This window comes from Mytilus edulis, chromosome 7 (assembly GCF_963676685.1).
Source record: "Mytilus edulis chromosome 7, xbMytEdul2.2, whole genome shotgun sequence".
In the NCBI taxonomy this organism is placed as follows: Eukaryota; Metazoa; Mollusca; class Bivalvia; order Mytilida; family Mytilidae; genus Mytilus; species Mytilus edulis.
Genome location: NC_092350.1, coordinates 20,934,860 through 20,962,599, shown reverse-complemented (window position 1 = coordinate 20,962,599; position 27,740 = coordinate 20,934,860). Strand labels below are relative to the sequence as shown.

At 31.8% G+C, this 27,740-nt stretch overlaps 1 protein-coding gene across 2 annotated transcripts; it reads right to left on the bottom strand.

The window, feature by feature from the left end:
• Positions 1-424: 424 nt before the first annotated feature.
• On the bottom strand, positions 425-27,740 carry LOC139481007 (myb-related protein A-like). 2 transcript variants are annotated; one of them, XM_071264026.1, is made up of 15 exons: positions 27,557-27,740; positions 13,968-14,091; positions 11,863-12,021; positions 11,416-11,519; positions 10,912-11,040; positions 10,120-10,305; positions 9,598-9,710; positions 8,439-8,563; positions 7,541-7,869; positions 4,881-5,001; positions 4,153-4,266; positions 3,490-3,585; positions 3,050-3,178; positions 1,778-1,846; positions 425-1,317 (listed from the first exon to the last, which is right to left on the bottom strand). In XM_071264026.1, the coding sequence occupies exons 1-15, from the start codon at positions 27,577-27,579 to the stop codon at positions 1,198-1,200; spliced, it is 1,941 nt and encodes a 646-aa protein (XP_071120127.1). In that variant the 5' UTR covers positions 27,580-27,740; the 3' UTR covers positions 425-1,197. The 2 variants fall into 2 exon arrangements, with proteins under 2 accessions (XP_071120127.1, XP_071120126.1); XM_071264025.1 differs by lacking the exon at positions 27,557-27,740 and adding an exon at positions 27,207-27,331 and having other exon boundaries at positions 858-1,317.

Below are 27,740 nucleotides of genomic sequence, written 5' to 3'. Positions count from 1 at the left end.
GCTGAAATTTTTCCATATTTACAGCTTCGTTTCCGATTTCCGCCATTTGCATTTGTCAAAATATTTGTTTTTATTTTCCTTCTATTTTCCTTCTACTGCATGATTTTACTATAAAAATTGTCGGGATTTCAAGCGCAAATGAGACCTTGCATATCCTAGATTCAAACGAGGAAAAATTAGAGAGAACCCGAATGAAAACCGAATGGTTTAAGAGTCCTTATGAAAAATCCTTTTTCATCGCGGCATATGCCGCGAATAGCAGTGGCGAACGGCGTACGTCATCGCGGCATATGCCGTGTATAGCGTTGAAAGGGTTATAAAATATCTTGAAATCTGATATTACTTCACTGTTAATTCATTTCCAAAAATAAAAAGAATGTTACGATATCACATTGAATGAAATGTGAAATCACATGGGTATTGATTTTAGTTCTGAACTGAGTGAAGGTGTGTTAATTTACATGCATCATTCTACACACTATAAAACTAAATAAAATAATATAAACTTTCATCTATAGAAAAAATACATTTTCTGATATTCTTAATGTGACAATGCATTTACTCTTACAGCTACAGATTTTTTTTCATTTAATAACAAAAATATCTTCATTTAGCGCTACATAAAATCAAGCCATTCATTAATTAGAGACCAGTCTCTATCTACATTTAACAAAATGGTACACTCTTTGTATCAACACAACACTTTATAAATGACTTAGAAAAAAATCACAATTAATCAAGCTATAAAAAGAGGAACAATGTTATTTTTCTAAAATACTAGGTACCATATAAAGTAGGAATAGGATTTCAAATTCTGTAAATATGAACTTATTCTTATTCTGCTGTCTGTTTGTTTATATTATGTAACAGAAGACCATTATTCACATATTTGGAGTTTTCTAGAATAGAACTGAAATTATTCTCACAGTTAATGATTTAGTACACATATAAGTTTTCTATGGTATATTAGTCGTTGAGCACTCATTCTATGTGTAAACATATACTTTATATATACATAGTGAACATGGTGAATATCCAGAATTCCTTTTTTTCACAATAGTTCCTAACATCTAATTCATTTAAAGCTGTCTATTATCAGTCTCATGAATAAATAAAGACATAAACACTGTTGTCATTGATATGAACACATAAGGAGATTTCACAACTTCACAGAAGTCTAACATTGAACACATGTTATCATGAAGTCCGTCTATTTGCAGGTCGTTTTATGGATTTAAATATTTGTCTTGCCAGCTCTGTCATTAACAACTGGTCTTCTGTTTTACCACAAGCAATACGTTCATAGGCAGCATTAAGCTGAAAAAAAGTTCATGAAATTCTAGTTATATTATCAGTTTTAATCAATTCTTAAAGTTTAGTGATAGCCATTACACTGAAGTGGAGCATTCTATTTTTTACAGTTTAGAATTTGATCTGTTTGTTGCCTACAGTAAAACAATTTTTGTATGTTTATTGGTTTTTATTAGTGCGGTTCATTAGTCAAAGTGTTTGTTTCCTGTTGGTTTTCCCGTTTGAATGGTTTTACACTAGTCATTTTTGGGGCTCTTTATAGTTTGCTGATCCGTGTTAGTCAAGGCTCAGTGTTGAAGACTGTACTTTAACCTTTAATGGTTTACTTTTACAAATTGGGACTTGGTTGGAGAATTGTCTCATTGGCACTCATGACAAATCTTCTTATATCTATAACAATCTTACAATTACCTGCATGACAAATCAGTAAACATTTACTTTACCTGGCAAGTTATTTTGAACATACCTTTGCAACTTGTTTAATGTCTTTTACTTCATTTTCCTGGAATGTTATTCTTTTACTAGACTTAAACCTCTGCAATGGTAAAGATAAAACATGTGATTCATAATTACTTTCATAAATAATAGTGGTAAAATGTAAGAATACACCTGAACTGTCAAACAAAATCATTGGTTATCTAAAAACAACATTTTCTTTTCATCTAGAATATGCCATCATAAAGCTGTTAACTTTCTGTTAAACTTAAGGATGTACTTAGGTGAGGTTAGGTGAAAATTAATAAATTAAGGAGTTAAAATTGATACTATAAGCTGGTAGAGCATCAATTAAGGATAAAAGTAAGCTAAAAATATTGATAGGTCATGGACCTCCTTTTCGAGATATTTGAGATTTAAAATATGGCGGGAAAAGGCTGACTCGGACTTTTACCTTATATTTGCATTGTTATTATTATGTCTCAAAACAAAAGAAAGAAAATTAAGAATCTTTTAAAATTTTGGTGAATGACCCTTAATGAGCTATTAAATTAAGTCTTATATGAAACAATAAATGGCTGTTATGGGGCAAAATATTTTACATTGTATTGTATGGAAAAACACCAAGGAGTCCGAACATTTGACACAAATTCCAAAACTCACCTAAGTACATCCTTAAATTATTAACATATGTAATAGGTTTCAAGTTGATTACATGGTAATCTGCCTAAAACCAAAACTTAAATCAGATACAGGACAGACAGATGCAGACTTGAAAACAATGCACTGTACTTATGTAGGCAGGGTATAAAAATACTGTGACCTTATCTCATAATGTTAGTCTCTTCCTAAATCCATCTCTTCACCAAATTACATTTCAGATATGTTTCATATAAAAGGATGTGTTTGCAGAAGGTATACAAGGTTTAAGGTATGCAAAAATTTAAGTACAACTTGTAAAATCAGTATTATTTTCATTTATGCTCATCTTTACATGGTATACTACATGTGGGTAGATGGAATTGTGTTTAAATGGTTTAGGAATGGACAGACAATGTGATTCAGGGGTGGATCCAGCCATTTTAAAAAGGGGGGGTTCCCAACCCAGGACAAAGGGGGGGTTCCAACTATATGTCCCCATTCAAATGCATTGATCAGCCAAAAAAAGGGGGGGTTCCAACTTCCGGAACCCCCCTCCCCTGGATCCGCCAGTGGGATTCATACCCTAATCTTTATTGGTATCATATACTAAGAATCTTTGTAGAATTTAGCACAGTTGTTTAGTACAATGAAGTCTTCCTACCTTTACTTCCTTCTTCTCATTATCTTTTTGCTGATTGAACACATCATCCATGACTTCTTCTGCTAAGGTGTCCTTGATAATGGACGGAGGCGAGAATAGAATGCTGGTATCACCAAGTAAAGATTTACTCTATAAAAGAAAAAACAGAAATTAGAAAAATTTTAAACAAGCATGACATCAATTTCCCTTATCAATCAGAAATTATTTTGTACAATAAGTCCAGGACTAAGGTCATTTTAATTTGAGTTTCAGAACTTGTTCTGTCTTGTTGATAATAAAATATAACAAAATGATTTTAAGAAATTGACAGCTTCTGATTGGTACTAAATGAAGTTATTTGCATACCAACTTACCTTAAAACCTATTATATTATTGTTTAAAATACACATTTTATACCAAGTCAAAACTGTAAAATAATTTTTATATGGAACAATACTCACTGGTGTTTCTGGAGACATGATCATAGACTCTGAGAAGTTCATGTCAGATGCTGACCATTTGTTTGCCAATGACTGTCTAGCCTTCTTAGCAGCACCCTACAATTTACAATACAACATGTCATGTGATTCATGTTTAAATTGTATTAATTTCAATATGTAAACTAAAGCAAATAAACTTCTTTCTTGGATTTTGTCATGATCTGAATGTGAACACTTTCTCCAAAGTATGTCATTTTTGGACGTAGTTAATAGCACCTGGTGATGATTCATAGCATAACCAGGTATGATTCTATGGGGCCTTCTTCAGAAGCAGAATGATGGATTAATAGTGGCATTCTTTTTATGTAGTGTGAAAGTTATCACGCATCTGGTTATATTCATTTATGGATAATTTTTATCCATTTAGTTTTAAAAAATCGGGTGGAATTTTATTTTAAAACACACTAATATTTATTCAGCTGGTTTTGTATGTTTGTGTTCTGTTAAATATTGTTTTATCATTACTTTCTCTCTTTATTTCACATAATTTATTTTACTTTTCTCTGGTTGCAAAATGTCAGTTTGAATAACATGTTCCTTTCCTTGAGAACATTTGTTACTTTCCTCTTTGTGTGACATTCCATGTCAAAATTGACATAAACTTACTCTATCTTAATTATTTACCTTTTGTTTTCTCTCTCTTGGTGTGACATACATTGTCATAGTTGACATATCAGCATCATAGCCTGTATCTTCTTTCATCATCTCATCAATGTCTTTCTCAATCTGACCAGGACTCTAAAATATAAGATATTTCAACCTTTTAGTATAATTCATTGGCATAGAGCATATGAAAATAAGTGATCAGACTTCCACATGTGTATAGATATTTTTACTTGAAAATTAAAATTGATCATGTCTTATTACTGAATTTTTTAAATTCAGAAATGGTAATTTCAATATATTTCCTTAACTTTTGTGGAATTGTACACGTTAACACTATTACAACACATTAATACTAGACGATCATTTTTTGTAAATTAACCAAAATATATAAAAAGTTTAACAGCTTCTTTTTTTTTTTTAGAATTTAGCCATATCTGAATAAAACTAGACAAAAAATATCTGCAATTTCATACACTACTTGTCACATGTGATTATAAAATGATAAAATTTATGTTTTGAAATAATAAACCCAAAGAATTGTCCAATACAATAAATAAAATAGGTTTACAAGGCCACTTTGATATTCTTAAAATTTATAGAAATTTCTAACTTCTAAATTGTGGATGATTTTAAAATCGTAGTCTTCTACCAAACAAATCCCATAAATGTTAAAAATATGTTACTAATTTTGAAACAGAATTTAAAACATGTTATATAATTGAAACAATATTATGTAGTCAACTTACAACATCTTGCAAGACTTTAGATTTCTTTTCAATCTCTGCCAATGCTGTTTTGAATGGAGTTGGTGTCCTAGGTGTGGCATCTAAAATGGTTCTTCTAATACATGGAGTATTCAAAGTAGATCTACAAAAATTAAATTAACATAATTTGTTACTTTGTTAAGTGTTATGCTTCTATTTTACAAAGTAAATAGTGACTGGCCAAGTAAAAATAAAAACAGATGCCTCTATTTATATAAAAACAAGTCCTTGAGCTCTTTTTTATTTTCAAGTTAATGTGGAAGTTTCACAATCCAAGCTATTGTGGATTCGTTAATATTCGTTGATTTCATGGGTACAGGGGAACCACAAATTTAAATATTCAAAGAATTACAAATTTTCAAATGGAACGGATGCAGACTTTGCCAAAACCACAAATTTAAATATCTACGAATATGCAAGTTTTTCTCAATCCACGAAAATTGGTACACACAAAAATAAATGAATCCACAGTATGTTACTGTTTAACTTATCCAGATAATCATAAACAATGCATACTCTGTATTTCCAAATGTAAGGCACTTAAGCAACTGCTATTTTTTCTGTTTTTCTTAAAATTTGTCAGTGTTCTTTTTAAAAAAAAACCAGGTCATATTTAAGGTAGCACTACAGTCAGAATTTTCTGACTCCAACCAACAGTCTTTAACGATTAATTTCTCCAAAACTACTCAATGGATTTTTAAAATCTTTAGCTCATTATAAAGGTGAAATATTAATTCTTCTTAATCTGTAGATAAATTAATTTTTGGTATGATTAATCTCAAAGTATAGCTCCTTAATTGCCAAAAAAGTGGTCATCCAACTTGGATGAAAATGACACATTCAGGTCAAATGGTAGTAAAAATTTGTTTTCATCCCTTTAATCAACCATACACTATAAACATAACCGTGTCTCAGATTTTTGATGTATGCCTCCAGTAAGAAGATATATTGATGTAACTGCTGGGTACCAAACCTCATTTCACCTTTCATCTTTGGACAACTATAAATTCATTTAGAAACAAATTATCCAAAAACTGGGACACGGTATTGTAGAAAATACTCCCTTTAATCACATATATCAAAGTCAAACCTAAAGGGGTACCAATGAAGTTTCTGTTTTCATTTTTTGCTAACAATTCTCATGAAAAATTGTTCAGAGAAATGACCTAAAAACTGAATTTCCCCCTTATAACCCCTATAAATGTATCATTAGTACAAAAGTTCCACTGAGAACACCCAAGGAGTGTTCTGACACCATTATTTTATCAATATAACCACACACTTTGTGTCTTTGATGCTCTAATACTGTAAATTTTGAATTATATGTGCACTGACCCACACTAACTTAGCATTTGGCAGGAGTTTGACGTCACAGATTTGACCAACATCTGTGATGTAGTAATTAAATATAGACAAAGCTCCGCCTCTCTCCAGACAGTCTAAGATAAGAGAATAACAGGAATGACCAGCTGCATATGAACAATTTTTAACATAATTATATTCACTATAAAGAATGATTTCATATGTATTTTAAAAAGAAATATACTATGAAATTAGAACATTAAAATTATGCAATAAAAGACATGTTCCATAAAAGATCAAGACCATCCCCTTGCTGAAAATAAATTCTGGATTCTTGAGTTTTATGGAATTTAAAAATTTCACATAAACTTAAAATTGGTTTAAGTGTCTGAAACTCCTAACAAAAGACAGATTCAGAGACATATACTTCTTGTTTGTAGTAAGAACCTTAAAAGTTTAAAGTTTGTCAGAGGCTTTCAAGATACTTTCACACTCTTATCCTTAAATATACGTTATATATATAGTTTTGTTCATTTTGGTAAGATTTCTTCCCTTTAGATTTTCTCCTTTTTAATAACTTTCCATTTTCTCTGTTTACTTCAAAGTTATATAAATTACTTTTGTTGCAATACACATGATACAATGAGATAAGATCACACTATTTATCTTGTGGTCAGTGATTAACAGCTGGACACTGGCATCAACAGATGATTGACATATTAGCCCCTCCTAAATGCCTATATATTTGGATTAATTACCATGTGCCTTTATTTACATAAGCTCATTATCAATTTACTCCCTGTTGTGATATGATAATGATTTTGGGATTTTTACAAACTGTGTAGAATAATACTTACTTTAAAATTATGTGATATAAAAAAATATCTTAAAAATATCACTGTTAGACTGTAGTGCTACCTTAATAATCCTTACAATAATAAACTCTTCTTTGTTATTTTGTCAGGATGTATATTGCAACTTTTAATTAACTTTATATGTTATCTTACAATCAGTTTTATTTAGTAGTGTATTAAGTGTAGCTTAATAAAAGGCATAGCTTGAGGTTGCTAAAATAAATGTAACAAAATGTTTTTATATATATATGTGCGTGATATTTTAAAGATACATCTTTATGGTAAACAGGTAGAAAAAATCATAAACCTAATAACATGTTACACAGTATAGCATAACGAGATGAAGAATTGCAGTTGCTGACATATTTGCTACACAAATATGTTACAGACAGAAATGTATACAAACAAAGGTAAACTTAGGGCAAGAGTATAGTTAAGAATGTTTCACTCAGTAGTTGACAACTTTATACAGTTGGATTATCTTACCTGTCAGAAAGCTTGGTAATTGGTGTATTGAGTGATGTATTTGGTGTAGGCGTAGCTAAATTAGGATTGCTGCAGACAGGCGTGGATGTCAGTTTCCCAAAGTGTACTTCTGGACTGTTTAAAAATTGTGATGGAGAAAATGGCAGGTTTTTAATTGGAGTACCAGTTGGAGTGACTGGTTCCTTTTTAAATTCCACTTGGGTTTCAGTAGATATATCTGGACACTGGTTCTCTATGTCATCCTTTATTGGTTGTTTATAGGTTCCCTGTTTACTTTTCTGCCAATTGTCTGAATCAGTAGATGAGTTAACTGGACAAGACTGGATCAGCTAAAGAACAAATATTTTAATACAACATTTAACTTTATATGTTCGCATATAGATTCTACAACTACATCAAGTTTGATACGATATTTATCCACCTGAGACATTAAATTTTCAAATTTAAAATGCAAGGCTTGCCAAGCTTTTTAAATATTTAAAATTTAACTGTCCAGACTGGATAATTATCGTATTGTACGAGATTTGGTAGCGGAATGTTTCTCTAATGATTTTTAGACGATATGCAAACAATCTTAAGCCGCCATTTCTATAAAACCAGGGTTAATGCATCATTTTCTACATAACTTAAGAAAATGCCTGTACCAAATCAGGAATATGACGTTTGATGTGTTTTTAATGTTCTGCTTCCTTTGAAATCATTTTTTTGTATAAAATACTGCAAATAAAGTTTTGTTTTAAGATGTTAATGTGAAACAATATTCTTTTTTACCTGTAGGGACTATTGATGGTATAGAGTAAAGGGTATAAATTTCATATCCTATCGTCCTTTTTCTTTTCCAAAGAATAACTGTATTAAAGGACTATAAAAGTAAAGGGTATATTTTTTTTTATTCTACCTTTCTTTTCCTCTTCCTAAGAATAGCAGGTGGACTAGTAAATCTAGATACAGCTGGAGAACTGATTGGTATCAGACAACCAGGACTTCTTAACTTCTGAATAGCTTTACCATTAAATCTATACTCTGAAATTATAAAATTATATTTATACTAAGTCTAGCATTCCAACAAACTGTAAATTCAGAAATTATTGCGTGCATTTACTATTGCGATTTTGTCATTATAGAATTAAATGCGAGATTAATTTTTACGATTTCGACGAAAATCCTGTTTAATTCATATAAAATATGAGTTTGAATCATTGCATTTACAACTCTGTAGCATTTTTCGCAATAATAAATACCTCGCAATAATTACTGAATTTACAGTATGCAACACAGAACCTGTAATCATACAGATTATTACACAAGAAGATTCAGTTAATAATTCCACATTTGAAAAAAAAGATTTAACAAATTGACAAATTTAAGTGTTTGTACTTTTTAAACTTTTTTGTAGCCTTATGGGTTCAGATAATATTGAAGTGTATAACTGATAATTTTCTTATCTAAAATAGATAAACATGATAAACATGTCTTATTTACAATCTTTCTGTCCTTATTTAAACTAAACTTTTTTTCTTTTTTTTTAAATCCATTGACATCTGACGAGCAACTTTTGTATCAAAATATTCTGGCTTGTAGTTCTTATTCCATTGTTTTGTATTTAAAGGTTAACATTTTAATTTGTGGTGGTACTTTAAGATCAATTCTTTATATTTTTTTATGTTGACTATAGTAGAAATACTTCATGAACAGAAATATTTTTCTTAACCCTAACAAGAATGTGTTCATACTATCATTTTCTATGATCCTTGGACCATAAAAATTAGAGTCAAAACTCTTATCTAATATTAAAATTAGAAATTCATATTATTGGGAACATGCGTACTAAGTTTCAAGTTGATTGGACTTCCAACTTCATAAAAAACTACCTTGACCAAAATCTTTAAATGGGACAGACAAACACTATCTTATGTGGGGCATAAAACAATTTGTAATGATCTGTAAACACCACTATGGCTAAACGATTTTAATTTGGTGTTCAGAGCTGTCCCTTATCGGAGAAATGCAATGACTCCAAAGTATATATATAAAGATAAATACAGCAAGATTTATACCTTTAGAATGAAGTGATGTAAATTTTGCTGAATATCTAGTCTGCTGTGTTGTTCCTTGAACAAATTCTATTGACGATAATCCACTCAATCCTGCACTCTTTGAGTCGTAATTTCTACAAAACAAAAATCACATTATAAAATAACAAAAGAATTTAAGCCTATAGTTAGTATATATCTTTTTTCGGGAAATGAAAAAAAGATGTATATTTTTCTTTTCAATAAGTAGTAAAACAGTTTAAGCACCTAAAAAGTGATATTTGAATTGAAATGTATCATTAAAAAGATGGGAAAAATGCTTTCATTATACTGTGTGCAATTACCTTAACCATCTCTTTTATAAGAGATATATTTCAGTTCAATTTATCACTTATATTGATCCTTTACTAATACTTGAAATATCTTTATGCTAAATATTTCGTATTCCTATCTGCTGTGAATGCAAAATGTAATGTAAGTGAAGATTTAAATATTCTGATCTTTATTTTGAACATTTTCAACATTATGATGATTTTTATGACATACTGAACAGTTACTACTGCCTCTGAGTTATGCTGATTTGGAAACAGTTTTACTGGATGAATTCCCTGCATGTTAACCACACTGCTAGGTGTATATGGGTAGGTATATAAAACTGGTCTCTTCTCTAAATCTTCTTCATATTTTCTTTTCATAGTAGAATTCCAATGGTTCTTTATAGCATTGTCTGTTCTGTAACATAAACTTAGAAGTAAATACATGTAAAAATAAGGAGATTTGGTATAATTACCATTAAGACAACTCATGATGGACCCAATAACAGGTATTGTGGATTAATCTATTTTGATTGGAACCCATTTTTAACAGAATGAGGAAAAATTTTCATGGATATTTGATATCTCAGAGCAAAAGTCTGCAAACAAGCCTAAAGGAAAAAAAATTGACGGTCTATTAGAGATGTGTGATGTAAGTTGCTAGACTTGATAGCAGGGATGAAAAATTTTTGTCCTGCAATTTTTTTAGTTGTAATCTCTGTCCTGCCTTTTTATTTTTCACGCTATTCGGTCCTGCCTTATTTTTTATTAGTTTATCCTTTCTTATTTTACATGTATTCTAATCCTGTCGTTTTTCCCCCAAAGTTGCCTTCTTTTCTCACTCAAAACTCTTTTCTGGCCTTTTTTCTACCCCCCCCCCCCCCCCCTTCCCCTAAATATGGTAGCTCCCTAAAGTTTGATTGGAAATTAATGTTGCTATACAATAAAACTTTATATTGTAACAGACATCAATTCTTGAGTCAGTTTTTGGAAAATATCTATTCCTAACACTTGTATTCTTTACCTGCCAGGCAAGTATTTAGCGATCTCTGCCCACCTATTGCCTAGCTCTCTGTGTAAGGCATATATCAAATTATCTTCGTCTTCTCTCCAAGCTGACTTGTTGATGTCTGGGTTTAGATGATTATGCCACCTGTTAACAAAAAAATAATTCTGAGGTTTTTGTATGTTATGACACAGAGATACACATGTCTTGCTTTCTGCAATTTTGATAGTAAAACGCAGAAGTTTTAATTTGAATTAAAATATTTGAATGTCATTTAAAAAAAAAACCTGTATCTGTTTGTCAGGAAAAGTTATAAAATTCATGTAACAGTCAAATAAAATATTATTTATCCATTTTTATGATTTTCTCCATTATCCTTTGCCATGTGCAATGTATGTACCTATATAATTTTTATTCCAATAATTATAGTAGAACATTATTTAATTATCATACAGCAGTTCTACAATTTAAAATCACATATATCTATAAAGGGTGTTAGTGAAAAAATAAAATATGTTTCACCTTTCTCTACACTGTTTACCAGTTCGACCTTTCAAATGACGTGAGATCACTGTCCAACGTTTTGGTCCTAGTTCCTTGACAAGTTTTATCACCTTTTCGTCCTCCTGTTAAAAGAGAAATTAACAATTACTTGAAGAATACTTTTGAAAATATCCAAAACTTACTTGCAATTTTTTTCTGTTCAGCATTTTCATTGTACTAGGTACTGTTTAAAGAAAATATATACAGTAACATGCAAATGCAGTTTAAGTGCATGTTAAAACCCTTGCAGAAATAATTGAACTACATGTATGTTTTCTTCAACTTAAAAGTTTTTGATTCTTTAGTTGGTTTCTTCATATTCAACAGAAAAGGACATATATGTATGACAACAATTTGATATCTATATACATTCAATGTGTATTAATTGTGTTAACTTTTGTGTTTATATATAAAAATCGTCAATACCTCTTTTGTCCAGGGTCCTTTAATAAGTTCAGGATTAAGTACTTTAAACCAACGATGCTGACACTGTATGTCAATTCTATCACGAAAATACTGTGCCACTTTCTTCCAATCTGTATTATTGTGTTTCTGTAACTCTACTACTCTTCTAAGTAAGTCGTCCTGGAAATACAAATTATTTCAATCTCATGCAAAAATCCTACTGCATAAAATTATCAACAATCTCCAGAAATGGATGTCTCCAAATATTGATTTTGACTCTCTAATATGGAATGAAACTTGAAATATTTTTTCTGGATAAAACAACAAATAAGTTATAACATAAGGTTAACAAGGGTCTGTCAAATTGAAGGAAAAAATCTGGTTGCTATCAGTATCACATTGAAAGTGTCATTATTAAAGTTATTCATAACTAACATGACTAATAACATGAATAAACAGCAAAAGTGAAATTTGTCAATATGAAACTTGTACTCTACTTTTTCATCATTAAAACAAATCAAATTTGATGCTTTGTTTAAATATTTTTAATAAAATTTTGAATTTGAAATGACACAAAATACCATTCCAGCCTCATCGTGTGAAAAAAAATGTTCATAGGAAAGAAAAACAGTTGATGGTTGTAAATAAATCGGTTGTAGATCTAGACTGGATTCTCATTCTACAGCTTTTGGCCTCAAACTTAAATAATAACTGTGTACTGGTGGACTACTAAGTTTTCTTGCAGTATAGAAGTCTATATAAAACACACCAAAATTGTGAAGTTTTTAGTCCATTCAATAATCAAAACAATCAAAGAGCTGAAAGCTCTGAGGAAAAATGATGCCACTGTCTCTAATATTGGGATATTTTTTATGTGAGTCTTGATTTTCACATACCGTAATAAGTTTAACATTGCAACATGTCTGGTAAGAATGTAATTGCTATTCGTATATTGTGTGTGTGTGAAGTGAAGATGACAACTGGCTGGTTTTTGGGTCCATTCGCCCTGATTACAAAATTTTAGGTAAAAAAACTTTTTGTTACTGTTAGAAAAGGTCTAATGAAACTCCGGTAATTTCAAATCCTGTGCGATCTTTTGCGGTATTTTCTTGTGAAAACCTGTTTTCAATCATCAAACAGAAGCTGGAACTGCTTGTAAATGATTCTAGAACGCTTCATGATTGTCAAAATAAGTTTAATTCACTTAAAAAACAATTTAGAAACTTGTGTATGTTTAAATAGGAAGTTAAAAAGGCATGTGTAAAAGAAGAAATTAACCGGTGAGAGTCGAAATCCGTACATGACAGATATCACTATAATAAGACTTTGAAAGTAAAACAGTTCCATCCTTTTGTAAAACAGTCTTTAATAATATACCTATCACATTAATGTTTGAAGAGTCTTAAGCTAATACAAACCATATTAGTCAGTATGAAACACCGAAACGGAATGAACAATAACCGGTTACGTTTTGAAGTTTACAAATTCTAAGCTGGTTTACGGTTGTCTTTTTTACTATGTTTGTATCGTTTCAATCAAGCAGATTCCAGTTTATTTCAACCAATGCATTGAAAAGAAACGAGAAACTTGTAATGAAAGGTTTAGTTTTTATATTTATCAGTATTAATTTGATATTGAATAGAAATAACTTATTAATTTAGATGAGTTAAAATTATTAGTTTGAAAAATGATGAGAGCGCCCTCTACAATACCAATAACAAAGATGGGGGAACGTAAACAAACCACCTCGCTGCAAAAATGATTTTTTTCTCTTAATTCTTGCTTATTGTACTCTATAGTCTGCACCCCCATCTGGAAGGTCCAATTTTGGAGAATAAAACTGCGGACTATACAAGCCTTTTCTAATGGACTGGTCAAGATTTTTTTGTGTAAATAAAATAAAGTATGTAAACTGGTTCCCTTCCCACTACAACACTTTGTTCGAGTGTAGCGTAATACAAGCAGATTCCAGTTAGTATGTAAAATAGTAAATATGAAACCGAGTGCGGTAGGCAGAAATATAATCGACTTCCTGTTGTGGGCAATGGTATCGGAAACATGCCGCTGATAGCGTCATTTTCCAAAAATTAATGTAAATGAAATTTTGTGAATTTTTTTCTACTTACCTCTTCTCTTGACCAACGACCTTTATTAACGTGTTTATGTCTTTGTGGAAGATTATAATCATGATCTATATGCTCTCCGTCATCAGTCTCCTCGTCACTGCTAAAAGACTGTCTACTTGATGAACTAAAAAAAAATATACAAATCCTTAATACAATGTAGTAAATGAGTTGCTTACATCTAAGTCATTTAAACTATGATAGTTGTCTCATTGGTAGTAAGGCCAACTAAAATTAATTTTCATCCAAATTTTTGAAAAAAATGGGGTGGGTGGGAGGATTTTATTTTTTATTTTTTATTTCTTATGAAACCCTCTTGTGACGTGTTCTTCATATACCCAAGTGTAATAATAAGCTTATATCATGTATGTACATGTATTTATAAGGAATCGTACATAATTTTTCAAATCTTAAATAAAAATCTAGTGTTGACAACCACTCACGGTTCTACATGTAATTGCTGCTTTAGAAACCTATTTTTAGTAAACGGCATAAACATACGAGAAATGCTCTCTTCATTTGGACTTCCTTCACCAAATTTATGTTTTTGTGTCTCCATAAAATGGAATAAATATGCATTTGTGTTGTACAGAATAAAATGAAAACTCAGTTTTGAAAATAATAGGGTTGGTGCTTTTATGATTCTTCTTATAGATGCAAATATAATTAATATGTAAAACATGAACTTAACAAAAAAGAAGTTGTTTAATGACTCTATTGAGGGTATTGGGACAGAAGGTGTTTGCTTTTTGTCAACAAAAAAACAATAGCCATGGGTAAATCTAAGTGTATGTTTGACGACTTTTTGAACTCAATATACTGTCATAAATCTAACAAGTTCGTGCTTGGGTCAATTGGTTTAATCCAGTTATATTTGTACCAATATGTTCCACGATTCTTGCTCTTTGGATATAATTCATAGTCAAAAATTCCTGACACAAAGTCATTTTATCAATAAAATAATCAACGGTTCTAATCACAGAAATGTGTGTCATGCCGCAATTTGCGTTCTTGGACACAGGGTATTACATGAATCCCGAGTATTTCATGCGCTTCTCGTAATCAATCTCTATTCTCGGTAGATGATTTGTCACCATAGAGCTGCAGAATCATTTTAAATTACTCGGAAGAAATACGAAAACCGAAATTTGAAACAGAAGTTTTGAATGAAACGGAAATGAACAAAATCCGGAAATCGTAAATTTTTAAAAATAAAAAAAATCGGGGCGGGGCGATGTCAAAGGGGCGGGCGGGGATGAAAATCTATCAATTAATTTTAATTGGCCTAATCTTACCAATTTTATTTCATATTGACTTCATTCTGAAAACATAGTGACACTATTGCAGGAAATAACCCAGTCATTAATTTCCTAAAACATTCAATTTTTGTACTTATTATTTTAAATGACAATAAATTTAATAAAAAAAGGAAAAAATAAGCACTCCCTGCACTGACAACAATAGCTCCATGAACTACACTTATAATGAGAGAAAAAAAAGGGTATTACTATTGTAAACACTATGACTAGATATTGCTTAAAGCGGTTGGGCAAAGCAAAGTGACTGAAGGGGAAAGTGACTGCTTTGACCTAGTCACATGCTCCGACGACCCCGATCACAAGTCTTCACAATCTATAAACTAGTGTTAATATGTTTTTTGATTGAGTTAACCCTTTCCTCCATAATGACGCCTTTTGATGCTTTTTTTATTCAAAAAATTCTATGCAAATCAAGTATGTAAGAAAATAAATTCCATGGAGGAAAGGGTTAAGCCATTTCAATTGATATTATATTGTGCATCTTTTTGTGTTGTGATGTTACACTATTGTTTCAGATAGGAGTGAAGGTTGACCTTCATACTGAAAACATAGTGACACTGTTGCGGGAAATAACCCAGTCATTAATTTCCTAAAACATTCAATTTTTGTACCTATTATTTTAAATGACAATAAATTTAATAAAAAAAAGGAAAAAATAAGCACTCCCTGCACTGACAACAAAAGCTCCATGAACTACACTTATAATGAGAGAAACAAAAGGATGTTACTATTGTAAACACTGACTATGACTAGATATTGCTTAAAGCGGTTGGGCAAAGCAAAGTGACTGAAGGGGAAAGTGACTGCTTTAACCTAGTCACATGCTCCAATGACCCCAATCACAAGTCTTCACAATCAACTATAAACTAGTGTTAATATGTTTTTTGATTGAGTTAAGCCATTTCAATTGATATTATACTCAGTAACTGTGCGTCTTTTTATGTTGTGATGTTACACTATTGTTTCAGATAGGGGTGAAGGTTGGTACCTATTAAAATATTGAAATCAGCTGCATTTGTTTGAACCTGCAAATCTGGAATCTAATGTTCAGTAGTTGTCGTTTGTTGATGTGGTCCATACATGTTTCTCATTTCACATTTTTCATATAGATTAAACCATTGGTTTTCATGTTTGAATGATTTTACACTAGCCATTCTTTGGGGCTCTTCAAAGCTTGCTTTTAGGTGTGAGCCAAGGCTCTGTGTTGAAGACCATAATTTGACCTATAATGATTTACTTTAATTTTACAAATTGTGACTTGGATGGAGAGTTGTCTCATTGGCACTCACCTAATCTTCTAATATCTATTTAAATCCACAGGACCAAAGCTGATAATTTACAATATTTCAGTTAGATTCTGATGGCCTGTAGAGATGATTTTTTACAAGTCTGACAGTAATTATACAAGCTTAGGCTGGGCCTGTGGTTGAGTGTGAAGACTGATCATTCTAATGCAACAACGTTTGTAACGTTCATTTTGATTGGATAACGTCACTTATCTACACGGCATCAATTGACAATTGATGCTATGGAACGTACGCGCAAGCGCAGACGGCATATGCCAGTTTTTAAATACATGTTTTAACGTTGTTTTCTGTCAGTTTCATTAGAATGGAGATAACAATATTGTATTTTAAGCTCCGACGGCATCAATTGGGGATTTGATGGTCGCAAATACTCGTTTACTGTCTCCGCTAACGCGTCGCCACTAAACTGAATTTGCGACCATCAAATCCCCAATTGATGCCGTCGGAGCTTAAAATACAATACAGTTATCTCCTAAATAACATCATATGATAATTTGAAAACCCTACATATGTACATGGAAACTTTCATAAGTTATTGCAAACAATGGCAAATAAACAACAATGTGAAATACAATCTTGAAAACCAAATGTTCTTCAGTAACATGTCCTGTAGTGACCTATGACCAATGATCCCAAAAATCAATATCAATATGCATGTAGGCTTCTTCCCTTTCTCTATATCTGTCATGTGCATTATTTCATTTCAATCAAGCTAGGGAAAGTCCTAAGTTACCTTCCTGAAACCATTTTCCTAAGCATTCATTTTGTAAACCTATAATACCCTTGTTTTTAAAAAATTCTTGAAAATGAGTTTTTGACAGGCGAGTAGTCTGCAAGAGGAGCGAGCGATATCTTTTTTTGATTTAAAGTGTTACATGCTAGGTTTATCAAACAGAATAAGAAGGAAAAACACTGACATTTTGATGCATAAGGCCTGTTATCCCATTTGAATACATTATTCTGACTCTAAGCAAACAACTGTAGACTCTTTCACCTTGTAGCAGCAAATATTTGAAAAAAAAACTCTTAAATGTGACTAAGAAATGGCAATACCAATGACCTTCACAATGTAAAGAGCATGTAAAACACATGACAATTATTAAATTGATACTTTCAGTTTGTAACTTTTTGGTGAACAGCCTTTTCTGACAATGTTTAAGGTTTAATTAAATTCCACCAAGGGCTGTTCCAAAAAGTAAATGTATGGGGGGAGGGAAGGAAGGTACATTTTATTTGACTCCACCATGCATACATTTTAAATTGGACATTTCATTTAAATGTTCAAGCAATCTTTCTTAAATACCCACCAGCCATCAAATTTTAATACAGGTGCCTTCCTTCCCTCATACAATTAATTCTGGAAAGACCTAAACAAAACATGGGATTTTCTCATGGTTGAAGAATTTTTAGTTGTCAATATTGGCTTACATCTACTTCTTTTGAATTTTTGTGGATAGTTGTCTTATTAAAGCAATTAACCACATCTCCTTATTGTTATATTAAGAGCTGTGCTTGGAAACTAAAAGACAATCATAAGGATATATGTGTTCTAATCAAAACTAGCTACTACTGTGAATTGTTAGATGCACCCTTGGAATGAATAATTTTTTAATATTGGATAGATTTTATTTTGATAGTAGGATTTTGACATATTTCACAGCAAATTGTTGTCTTTTATGGATGTGACAGAGGTCTATATACCACAAAGCATTTTAAAGTTTATTCTGCACAATTGTCCCTGATTCTAAAGTATCTGAAGACCGCCCACATAATATAGTACTAGCCAGGTCAATAAGGTGACACAACAGTTTCTCTGGGCCTATCAATCTCTCCTTGCCCTGTTCACAAGATTTTGGTTTAGGTTTTAGGTATATCAATTGTTTTTTTCCATTAAAAGTGCAAACACATATTTTAAAGGGGTACCTGTTGGTAATCCATTTAAATTATTGTTTGGTTTGGAGGGTGTTCTATCTATTTCAAAATTCACAAATTTACAGTTTAACTCTCCCAAAACAAAAATATCCATGTCAGTGCCAACATTGATAGGTGTAGTCCGAAATTACACTGACGTCCAACAGCTGTTTTGCCAGACAAGCCCCAGCTGCAGTCGTTTGTTCAATGATTGCCTGTCCTCAGCATTGAGCCACAAAAACTGATGGCTTGACATTTTGATTTTCATATTTCCTTTCACTTTTTATTAATTGATCACATGTGCGTTTGAACCCAGACTTGATTATATGCAAAAGACAGTGTCAGTGAGAAAAAAAAAATTTCAAGGCAAGACTAATTTCGGAGCGGCATGCATATGCGGACCAAAAAAATACGGAAGCAGTAGATTTTTGTTTGTTGAAAATTTGATTTTTCAAAAACAGGAGCGGGAAAATCCAAAGAACTATAAATCAATTGGAGTGGCCTTATCTATATATTCAATCTATGCAAGATTTAATAATCATTTCATTCAAAAAAGATTCTTGAGTATTCATACAGAATGGGTTTTTTATCTACATGTATAAACACAAATATGTCATGTATTAACAGACTAAAAGATGGACAAAAGGCAGGCATGGATCCAGCCATTTTGAAAAAGAGGGTTCATAATTTTAAGCCTTTTATTTTTGAATGCAGCCTATGTTGATGCTTTAAGAAATATATCAGATCGATCTTCATTATGCAATAAAGAGTAAGTGCTCTGTCATTGAAAGAGGACGATATTAAAAAGTGTCCAGGGATCAAAGAATTTGTGAAATCTGTAAAAGTGGCAAAAATTGAAAAGAACATCACATATTACTATACTGCAGAGGGTATTCAAAATGTTCAATTACAGAAAAAGGTAACCCCATTGTGGGATAAATATAAACTAAAGTTGATACTAAATAATAAATCTTACACGATAACAAAACTATCTTCCTTTTTTGTAACAAATTGTTTAAATGCAAGAAGTTATCGATTGCAATAAATTTTCATTATACATATTCAAATAATTGTTTGTATTTTATTACCATGTTTATTCATTTGGTTATTACCATTTATTGGCAATCATGTACAATATTATATGAAAAGGTTCAAGGGGGTCCAACCATCACCAAGCATTAGTTGTCTATACAAAAAGAGGAACACCCCCTGGATTCCCCACTGCAAGGCAGAACAGATATTTTGAATACTTATTACTATATGCTCTGAATTATTTGAGGAGTATCGTCTCGTATTGTGTTTTCGACCGTCTTAAGTTTTCGACCTAATTCTACTTTCACTTCCCGTATGCTACACATGCCCGTGTGACGTCAAATTCTGCTGCTATACTTAGTAACAATAGCAAATAATACCACGTGTGGTAAAGATTTTCCAAATAAACTTATTATAAAAAAGTATGTACGTTTTTTTATTCGATATCACAGTTTTGGACCTTTTCACTAATACTAGTTTTACCTTCCAAAAGAAACTATAAATCAAAGCGCTGTAAGCGCTGAAGGCAGTTAACCAAAAACCAAGGCAACCGTAATTATGGAAACTGTGGCAATGTTGCCTCAACACTAAACATTCATATATAGTACATTCATGTTTATCTAATGATTTATTTATTAAGGCAAATAATTTATATGTTATCAAGGTTTCAAAAGCAATGCATATATCAATGTATATATTTTTATGGTGAGTCTGCAGAGGTACAAGTTCCCAATGATTGCAGTTGTTCTACTTGGTAGTTAACCTTGGTTTTATTTGACTGCTAGAAGTTCAAGTTGACTTAGTATGAACATGTAATAGTATGAATGGACTGGTTTCCCTGGAAAGAAAACTGAGTTTGTGTTCTATAGTACAAAAGTTATGAATTAGATAAATGTTCTATACAACAGGGATCAAAGGTGAGGTCTGACTGACCTGCTCATAGTAAATGTAAATGATTTGTTATTTTGTCCCATACATATGAATATATATAATTTAGGGGTGGGGATCTCAACGGTTTTCAAGTTCTCAAACAGGTAGGGGTAGGCAGAGGATTTAAAGGGGCAGGGGGCCCGCCCCCCCCCCCTTTTTGGGAAAAAAATTGGTTGCTTATATAGGAAATCACTGAAGCGTGACTGGAGCGGGCCCCCACTTATGAAAATTTCTGGATCCGCCACTGGGGGTAGGGTGACCCTAGGGACTTCCCCTACATTTCATTTTATTTGTTATATTGTCCAATACATGAATATATATGGTTTAGGGGTGGGGATCTCATTGGCTTCCAAGTTCTCAAACAGGAGGGGTAGGGTGACCCCAGGGACTCCATCTATATTTCATTTAATTAGTTATATTGGCCCATACATGAATATATATTGTTTTGGTGTGGGGATCTCAACCTTTTCCAAGTTCTCAAACAGGAGGGTTGGGGTGACCACAGGGACTTCCCCTATATTTTATTTGACTTGTTATATTGTCCCATACATGAGTATATATGGTTTAGGGGTAAGGATCTTGACCATTTCCAAGTTCTCAAACAGAAGGGTATACAGTGACCTCAGGGACTCCCCTATCTTTCATTTGAATTGTTATATTGTCCCGTACATGAATATATGGTTAAAGGGTGGCGATCTCAACGGGTTTCAAATTCTCAAACAGGAGGGGGTGGGGTGACCCAAGGCACTCCCCCTATATTTCATCTGATTTGTTATATTGTCCCATACATGAATATATATGGTTTAGGGGTGGGGATCTGGACCATTTTTAAATTCTAAAACAGGAAGGGTGGGGTGACCCCCAGCGACTCTTCCTATATTTCATTTGATTTTTCATATTGTCACAAACATGAATATATATATGGTTAAGGGGTGTGGATCTCGACCGTTTCCAAGTTCTCAAACAGGAGGGGGTGGGGTAACTCCAGGGACTCCCCCTATATTTCATTTTATTTATTATATTGTCCTATACTTGAATATATGCAAGGGCAGATTCAGGGGGAGGGGTGTTGCGGGCTTGCACCCCCTTAAATTTGCAAAGCATGGGTTGTTCTCAGCTTGATAAAGAATATTCCGATAATTTTACCTCAAATTTTTTTAGCCTCGCTCTGCTTGGCGAAAATTTAAGTTTGTGCCCCTCCTAGCCTAAAATCCTGGATCTGCCCCTCATATGGTTTAGGGGTGGGGAACTCGACCGTTTCCAAGTTATCAAACAGGAGGGGGTAGAGTGGCCCAAAGAATGCCACCTATATATCTTATGATTTACTTACATTCAGGTATATATAATATAGTTGCATTATTTGTTAAAATAAAGAAACTTTCAGCTACTTTAATTGACCCTTCAAAATTGAGAAAAACAAATAACCCTTCGAAATTGCAGTAATATGTTTACACTTTAAAAGCATCTCACATGCATTATCATCATTTATCACTGATAAAGAAAATTTAGACTGTGACCATGAACATGTATATTGTTAGATATACTGTTCCCAGCTGCCACGTTGTATTGGATTTTTAAATTAAAATTTGTCAAAAAGTAATTTTGAGTTTCTGTATAAAATATTTTTCTGCTTTTTCTTTCTTTTACATATATCTTTTGGTTTACAATTCTAGTGTTTATATTCATTTACCATGCATAGATTTTTTTTTTCACCTGCTTTGATTTGTTTTGTAAATGATCGCCAAACCCGGAATTATCCTTATCCGCTTCCGGAATCGGATCCGATACTGTAAAATTTTGTCTTCACGGCCGCCATTGTTATGTGTTTACAATGTTGTTTTTGTCAATCAGATACGATTTTACACGAATTCGAACAATATTTGTCGGCGATTTTCTGTATAAAGCTAGCGGTTGAACAAAATAAACATCGCTGTCATGAATAATAATGATAAAAATAAGTTTTTAGCTCGTTTAATTGGAGACTTTGGTGACTTGCATGGAAGGTTTGCAAAGTAATTTCTTATTTTCTTTCAAGTGGAAGGTGACTACGTCGGGCGTAGCTAGAAACCAACCATCCTAGTCGAAATTCCGCTTGCAAAGTGGAAGGTCGCGGACCTCGGACCACCGCTAATTTGCACACCTGCCTCCAAATTGAAAAGCTACGAAAATTTCTTTTTCTAATTTGAAATTGCCGCCAACAGCGTGAACAGTTGAACTTATTATATAATAGACTACTGACGTAATTGTACTACGTATTGATGACAAACATTATCACTACGACTTTTGCCATTTGGGAAATCTAAACTACTTGTCTTAAGAGATTTTCGGCGATTAAATATTTCATACAATTGTTCTTTGACATCTTAGCTGAAAGCACAAGTCATAATGAACTACACAAGGATTCTTAATAAGCACTACTTCCTATGTGTAACTTCAAAACTTTTGGATAAATCGACGATCATTTAAGGTTTTTCTGGTCATATTTTTTGTAATCCAGAATAAAAAGTATTAAAAAAGTGTTCAATTAGTTATATATAACATAGTAGCGAGCTAGATAATAACAATGGCAAGTATTTCAGCATTTATTGGGTAGAACACAAATCTAGGGCGCTCGCATAATGCAGCTTAACTGCATAAAAATAAACAAATTTCTAAAAATATGGCAAAGGTCCTTTTGCATGGGAAGTTTACATCAAGGTCATTTAGTCACATGACTGTCATGTGGTTAGTTGCAATACTTATAGTTATTTTTAACATGCAAATTTGCATGATCCTTACAGCTATTTACTGAAAAAATGAAATATCAATTAATTTTTACTAACAGAAAAAAACAGTCTGTCAGTGGAAATTACAGACAATACTCACCAATCTCACTTCACAATTCCTTAACTAAAATATTGATCAAAAACATGAAGTATACAAGATCCTAGACATACAAGGCTTCCAAAGTACATCAAGTAAAATGTGTACAACTAATCAAAAAAAGATATCAAAATAATATTTTATGTCTTATAGTTGTATATTATATAACCACTTAATTCATTAAGTCATAAGTTTAATCGCCTCTAACACTTTGATATAAACTTTGACATCAAATTATAACCAATTCCAGATTTGTACGACATGTCATTTCCGACTTTGGACCTGTTTCTTAGATACATGTAGGTCGAAAACACTAGACACTTGTTTTTGTCAACAAAGGTGCCATCTATCTAATGAACTCAAATATAAAAAAAAATTAAAGATTGAAATATATTTCAGATACAATTATTTTATGCACATGTATACTAGTGACTCTCAAAATAGAAGCCATGTCTATGTTCAAACATATAAGAGAGTAATTCGGAGAAAATTTTGGTTCATTCTGGCTATTCCTACATTTTGAATTTTATAGGTAAAATAGTAAAATTTTATGTAGGAGTTCCCAGAATTTGTATGAAAACAAAGGGATTATGTAGGATTATGTTGTAACAACACTAAAACTAATGAGATCTAATGAATCAAGGTAAATCCAGGGAATTCTTCTGTAAAATAAAGAAAAAGAATAATTTATATCACAATCTTTTATTTCATTTAATAATTTCATAGCACAGTCTATGTAAATAATATTCAAAAGCACAATAGGAATTTAAAGGCATAATGGTATACACAAGTAATTGCAATTATTTACATTAATATATACATTTTGTGCAAGTAAATAATATCAATTGAAATATAAATGTTAAATCATTCTTTGAATCAAAGCACTTAATTTTGAGTTACACTCAACAAAGCACCAAAAGTACACTAAATTGACATTATTCATAGCACTCACACAGTAATACATTACACATAATTCATAAATTGAACATATAAGAGAATACAAAGTCTTAACCAATGTGCAGGAGATGAGAAGCAACATCTCCATACTCGACTGGAGTAAGCTCATCATTCTGTAACCTTGTTTTCAGTGTTTGGAGTCTGTCATCTATTTCCCTTTACTTCCTCTTTCTTGGAATACATTTCCCACCAGCTCTGTACTATATCAATGTGAGAGCACTGAAGGCTTCTTCTTGTCTCAACAACCTGATCATACTGATGATGTTTAGGTGAGGTGCATTTACTAATTATTTTTTTAGTTATTTTTTTAGTTTACTATGCAAATTTAACCCTCTAAATGGTTTGTTGTTCTATGACCTTCTGTTGCATAGTGATTCCACAGACTTTGGTTGTTCTCTACCCAGTAGCTGGTTACATAGTCAGAAAAGTTAAGTGTTGGTGTAGTAGTATCTGAATCATCGATGTATTCCAGTGCATTAAACCAAATATCTACAATTGTATTGGGTGGTTAAACTGCAGCTCTACGAACATTAAGTTGGTGAATGTCTCTCTTTTCACTGTATTCACTCTGCACACCATGCTTCTGTGCATTTCGCCAGATACACTGAGTGTAGTGAAAAAGGCACCCTTTTATGCTGATTCCTGGGAAGATTGAAGTGGCTGCATTTCTGATGGCTATTTTGTAGTCGAGGAATATCTTGGCTGGTTGAAGTAGGATGTTAAATTGGTTACATAGATCTCGAATAAAAGCTTATCAGAGTTCAAAGTTAATTGGCTTGACTTAATCTATTAGGCCAATATAAAATGTACACTTATCTAAAATGATTTATTACTTTAAGCATTACTTTTGATATTATGTTCATTTTTAAAAATCATAATTTGTTAAAATAATGAAATTAATAAATTTTTTGAGGCTGAAGTTGAAAGTTTGGGTATCTATTAATTTTCTTTTTAAATACGTTTTTTACAGACTTTTAAATGTTTTTACTTCTTTTTCTTTTCTTTTCCAATGCTTTTACTTCCTTTTCTTCTAAATAGTTTTTTTTCTACAAATTCCATAAGATTAAAATAATTAATTTTATAACTTAATGCATGTTTTCAAACAAAAAAAATCCCATTATTTTACATTTAAATTTTTTTTTAAATTTAATTTCAACAGGTAAATTTACCTTTCACCCGATTAGACACTAATGACTAAACCAACATATCTTGCAATAACAACATGTATTGTTCTACCACTAATCCGCCATGTAGGAATAGCCAGAATAGTAAAATACAAAATGTAGGAATAGCCAGAAGACACCAAAATTTTAATAGGTGAAAATACAATACACAAGGATATAAAGAGCACAAAATTATTGATTTCCCAAAGTAGACATCATAAGGGGCATCATAAATTGACAAAACTTTGAAAATAGGTATATCCCACAGATTTCCAAGTAATTTGGAAATAAATAATGGGCATTGAGATAAAATAAAAAAATGTTTATGTTTGTTCACATCTACAGTCATTGGACAAAAGTGAGTTCCCAGTCAAAAAAAGACCTATCATTTCAACTAAAATCGATATTTTTCAAAAAACTATTACCAAGTAACTATACATGCTATATGAGCTATTTTCTAAATATAGATACCAAAAGATGTAGAAATATCTGAAGTTTTATTGTTTATTTGGTTATAATATTATTCATGCTCATTTTAATTTTCTGACTAGATGAACACAAAGAAAGATATTTCTTGAAAAGTTTGCTATAATTCTAACCAAATTAAAATCGTAAAAATTTGCATTTGTGTATAATACATCAGATGAAGAAAACAAAACTCAAGAAAATTATGACTAAATAAACAATAAAATTTCAGACATTTTTACATCTTATGTTATCTATTTTATAAAAATTGCTCATACAGTTACTTGGTAATATTTTTTTGAAAAAATATCGATTTTGGTTGAAATGATAGGACTAGTAAGACCCAAACTGGAATATAGTTGTAGTGTCTGGGACCCCCATATGAAAGAACAACAGATACAATTAGAAAAGGTACAGTCGTTATGTACACAACAACTACGATTACACGAGCAGTGTCACAAACATGCTAAATCAGTTGAAATGGCCACCACTAGCTGAGAGACGCTTAAAAACCAGACTTATTTTATTTTATAAAGTAATACATTGTCTAGTAGCCATTCCATCGCATATTTGTGAACAAACAGACAGCAGAACAAGACAAAATCATAAGACATATAGACACATCCAAACTTCCAAGGACACATACAAATGGTCATACTTCCTGCGAACAATTATTCAATGGAATTTACTACCACAAACTGTAATTGAAACCACCACTGTTGGCAGCTTTAGAGATCGACTAACACCAGCGGTTCTCTCTAGCTTTAAATAAACAAATTCAAACAAAACATGTACATATATTTTTAATCACAATCTGTAAATACAAACACTCCAATTGTTATAAAATATTTTTATAAATTTTGTATAAATTTTTGTCAATCATGCATGCGCAACAACATGTATTCTTCAGTATTGAAGCCTTGTTGACCTTAAAGAAGAAGAGACTATTTTTGAGTGAGGACTCGCTTTTGTCTCATAGCTCAGACTGTACATGCATTCATGACAAACTGACCATTTTAAAAAATAGTCAGTTTAGGACAAACACCCATTTCTGTGAGTTTTCATTTATAAAAAAACAATTTATTTAATTACAGAAAATGTGGTAATGTTGTAATTAAAAGTCTTTTTGTTGATAACAGTTTGAAGGCTAACATATTTTTTCTAAGAAAACATGAAACAGTCTGAAACTCTTGGAATAAAAGATGAGTCTGCATATTTCCTTTAAATAAAAATTTTAAAGCAATATTTTCTCCATCTGTTTTCCACGAAATTTGCATCATAAATGTGATAATTTACCATATTTGAATGCCTTGGTAGTGAGACAATCTATACACAAAGTTCATTATAAATCTCTTAAAATATTAAACGCTGGAAATCTTTGACAGAATCCACGTGAATGGCACGTGCGATTGTTTACATTGTGACGTAATCAATCAACGTCGCACCTGTCAAATGTTTTGTTCTATTATTGTTTCTGTTGACGCATTATTCTATCATTGTTTCCCCGATTTGCGTACAATGCCAATTGCATTCTTTTGTTCTATCATTATGTATTAAATGTATGTGTTGCAAAAAAGGAAGAAAGAGAAAACAACATAAGCAAAATGACAACATGAAATATTTCTGTTTGAATTTGTTGAAATTACCTGTCTTCCAGCCATTCAAGCATGCCGATTGAACATCCAAAAATTCATCGGAACTGCCATTCTTGGTTGTCACAAAAACAGTGTTAATAAATGCTTTCTAGAACACAAGAACTAAACAAAAACGGAAAAAAAACAGCTGAAGAAATGACATCAATGGCGGTTAAATTGCGCGGTCGGAATATCC

Bases quoted from the DNA above. Each gene is read 5' to 3' on its own strand.
- LOC139481007 (XM_071264025.1), bottom strand. From the start codon at position 27,253: ATGAACTTTGTGTATAGATTGTCTCACTACCAAGGCATTCAAATATG. The intron at 12,022-13,967 runs GTAAGTAGAAAA...TTGTATTTCCAG, and splicing joins GTCGTTGGTCAAGAGAAGAG to GACGACTTACTTAGAAGAGT. The intron at 3,586-4,152 runs GTAAATAATTAA...TGTAAATTGTAG, and splicing joins CAAGAGAGAGAAAACAAAAG to GGTGCTGCTAAGAAGGCTAG.